Source organism: Tribolium madens, unplaced genomic scaffold, assembly GCF_015345945.1.
Source record: "Tribolium madens isolate multiple individuals breed KSU strain unplaced genomic scaffold, Tmad_KSU_1.1 Scaffold_7;HRSCAF=85;Tcas5.2_LG10, whole genome shotgun sequence".
In the NCBI taxonomy this organism is placed as follows: domain Eukaryota; kingdom Metazoa; phylum Arthropoda; class Insecta; order Coleoptera; family Tenebrionidae; genus Tribolium; species Tribolium madens.
Genome location: NW_025401050.1, coordinates 9,746,405 through 9,749,310, shown reverse-complemented (window position 1 = coordinate 9,749,310; position 2,906 = coordinate 9,746,405). Strand labels below are relative to the sequence as shown.

The 2,906-nt window shown below is 34.8% G+C and overlaps 1 protein-coding gene across 1 annotated transcript in view; it reads right to left on the bottom strand.

The window, feature by feature from the left end:
- LOC123010053 (venom carboxylesterase-6-like) overlaps positions 1-1,958 on the bottom strand; it is a 6,436-nt gene extending 4,478 nt beyond the window's left edge. Inside the window, exons 1-6 of the mRNA XM_044406685.1 lie at positions 1,810-1,958; positions 1,618-1,763; positions 1,477-1,573; positions 691-1,428; positions 340-642; positions 165-291 (exon numbers count right to left, since the gene is read on the bottom strand). Of these exons, the coding sequence (XP_044262620.1) occupies positions 165-291; positions 340-642; positions 691-1,428; positions 1,477-1,573; positions 1,618-1,763; positions 1,810-1,846 (1,448 nt within the window). The 5' untranslated portion in view covers positions 1,847-1,958. The remainder of the gene's footprint in view (positions 1-164; positions 292-339; positions 643-690; positions 1,429-1,476; positions 1,574-1,617; positions 1,764-1,809) is intronic.
- Positions 1,959-2,906: the final 948 nt, after the last annotated feature.

The following is a 2,906-nucleotide window of genomic DNA, read 5'->3' as shown; positions in this document are numbered from 1 at the left end:
GGTAAGGTTATCACTCGTTTTGACCTTTTTTTCCCCATCTTCAAACCCTCCAATCTCAAGATATGTCAATTGGTCTCCTTGAGTTGGCCTCCATTCGGCCCCTTTTATCACCGGAGTCCTAAAAACCCCAAAATTATTTTTTTTCAACTTATCCATTGTAGTACCCAGTTTTGGCATAAGAGACCAACATGTCCAACATAATATCCTTCATTTTCAACTCGTTTTCGGTCAAAGGTCTTGGTACAAAAATACTACCAAAGAAGTACTTGCCATCGTCACCATGACCAACAACTAGAATTTCGAATCAAAATTTTGAAAAAAAATTTGCTTTGGTGGTACCTTTCATCTGATTCAAATCTCCTAAATAAGTAAAGAGGTAGTAAAAGACTGGTGATTTGGTACTTTTGGCTTGTAGTTTGGTACTACTTTCAGCATCAATGAGGAAAATTCGATCACTGAACAGTTTGACAAGTTTATCAAAATTTTCTTGGGTCAATTTCTGGTTTTTGCCCAARTAGTACTCAAGGATTTTCTCAGAGACACTTTCATGTTTAGTTTTAGGAAGAGTATAAATAAAATCAAAAAATGTGGGTGCTAAAGATTTCCAGTTGTTGTTAATATTGTCCAAATCGTTTTTCGTAACTGGAAAAACGTTAATCAAAAAATTTCCCTAAAAAGGTACTACCATACAAATTGCTGGAAAAATCCCTTCGTGGGCAGTATTTGAGGAAATCCATGGCACATCTTGAACTTTCCCAGCCTTGAGGAGGTTATAAGGAAAGTCACTCAAAAATGGTTTTGTCCCTTTTTTCTCCACAACCGGTGCAAAAGGTGCAATTGGTAGAAACAAATACTCAAAAAACATCCCAACTTTACTCAAAATTTGTTCCGAGGGTCTCTCTTTAAGACACTGAACCAACTCACGAGTGGTACCAACAGGACAACCCAAAGAACCCCCCAACAGTTTCGCTTTTGCTAAACCATCTTCTTGCAAAGACCAACAATTAGTCGCGGTACCACTCTGAGAGAACCCTCGATGGAACAACCCCTTACTCAAAGGTGAAAAATAATGAAAATGGACACTGGAACCACCAGCTGAGAGACCAGTCAAAGTCACACTCTTTGGGTTCCCACCAAAACTGGCAATATTATTTTGAACCCATTTCAAAGCCATGACTTGATCCTTCAAACCCATATTTCCAGGTACCACTTCATCCTCGGTACTCAGGAACCCTAATACCCCCAAACGGTAATTGAAAGTGACAAAAATCAAGTCACGATCCATTAAAAAATCTGGGCGAGCGTACACATGACCACTACCATACATAAAAGCCCCTCCATGGATATGTACCACCACATCTAACCCTTCATCAGGATTTGGTACCTCCCGTGGTACATAAACATTGATATGTAGGCAATCCTCATCACCTACACGAACAATGGGTTATTTATAGACACGATTTGAGTACCATTGACCTTCAGTGATGTTCGGCTGGGTCATGGACGTTTGAGTGCAACTTGTGAGGTATTTAGCGTCCCAGGTACCATGCCATGGTTCCACAGGTTCAGGTTCCTGTTTTGGGTGTTTTAACTTGTTTTTGACTTTTTGGTACTTACTTCAAATCGTCGGGTACCCACTGGGGGTTTTGCAAAAGGGATACCTTCGAAAGCCGAAAATTTTCGCCCATCATGGGATGTTGAGATGTAACCCTGGATTTTGCCCAATGGGGTGGTCACCAAAGGTGGATTCACACAAAAACACACTTTTGACACGTTTTTTACCAAAATTTTGAATAAATCGAAACTTACCGGAAATTGAAACAAAGAGTACCACTTTTGTTAGCATCGTGCTTTGTTATGGAAGTGGGAGAAGATCACATCAGGTTATATAAAGATTCAAGTTAATTTCTAAATTGCTCTTATCAGTGTAATCTTATCATTACAACTTGTTTAATCTCAATAAATTTGACCATAATAGTAGTACCTCGCTTATCGCAAGTACCATTTTTCCAATAATTATTTTTGTAATGAATAAACAATTAAATAAAATGCAATTTGACAAATCATGCATCACAGAAATGCCCCAACATGAAATTTTAAATATTCACAAGTTATCACAATATTATAATAACAAAATGTTTATTTTTAAAAAGATTAATAACACAAAATTGCAAGTCATCTTGGACTAATCTATTTCCAGTATTTGGATTTCATAAAATATGATGCAACAATTATAGAACATTCGGGAAAAATTTTGCAACCCCCATGGATATTCACATGGACTTAGATCAGGTGGAATTAGTGGCCACAGTAATGTGAGTTTTATTACGAAAAAATAAAAAAAAAGAAAATTTGAATTGATTTTCATTACCAAGACATTGAAAAAGACAAAAATCTGAATTTTAAATCTATTAAGAATTTCACACAGACTTAAATCTGGACAATTTGAGAGCCATATTTGTACAAAAGGTGGAAAAACGGGTTTTGGGGTTTTTGTGTTTGCCAAATTGATTTTACTTAACACAAAAAAACTGTTTTCTTTAATTTTACACAATTTAACATTTTAAATGTTTTTAAGGCCAAAATGTCGCTTTGCAAGGTTTGTTAGTAGAAAAGTCAAAGAAAAACATCTATTGTTTATTTATTGTTTGCAATATTTAAATTTTTGCCTCATCAATTTTAAATTTTTTGATTAAAATCCATAATTTTGATTTTTTTATAAAAGGACAGATTTGTTACAGAGTATGTCAAATCGCCAACTGATCAAACACAATAAAAAAAAAGAAAAAAACAGCAAAAACAATATTTTTTTAATATTCACTATACCAGGTGAATAAAAAGTATGGAACCAAACGTTTTTTGTTTAAAGTATTTTTTGAAAAAATTAATTGATAAATGATAAAGTA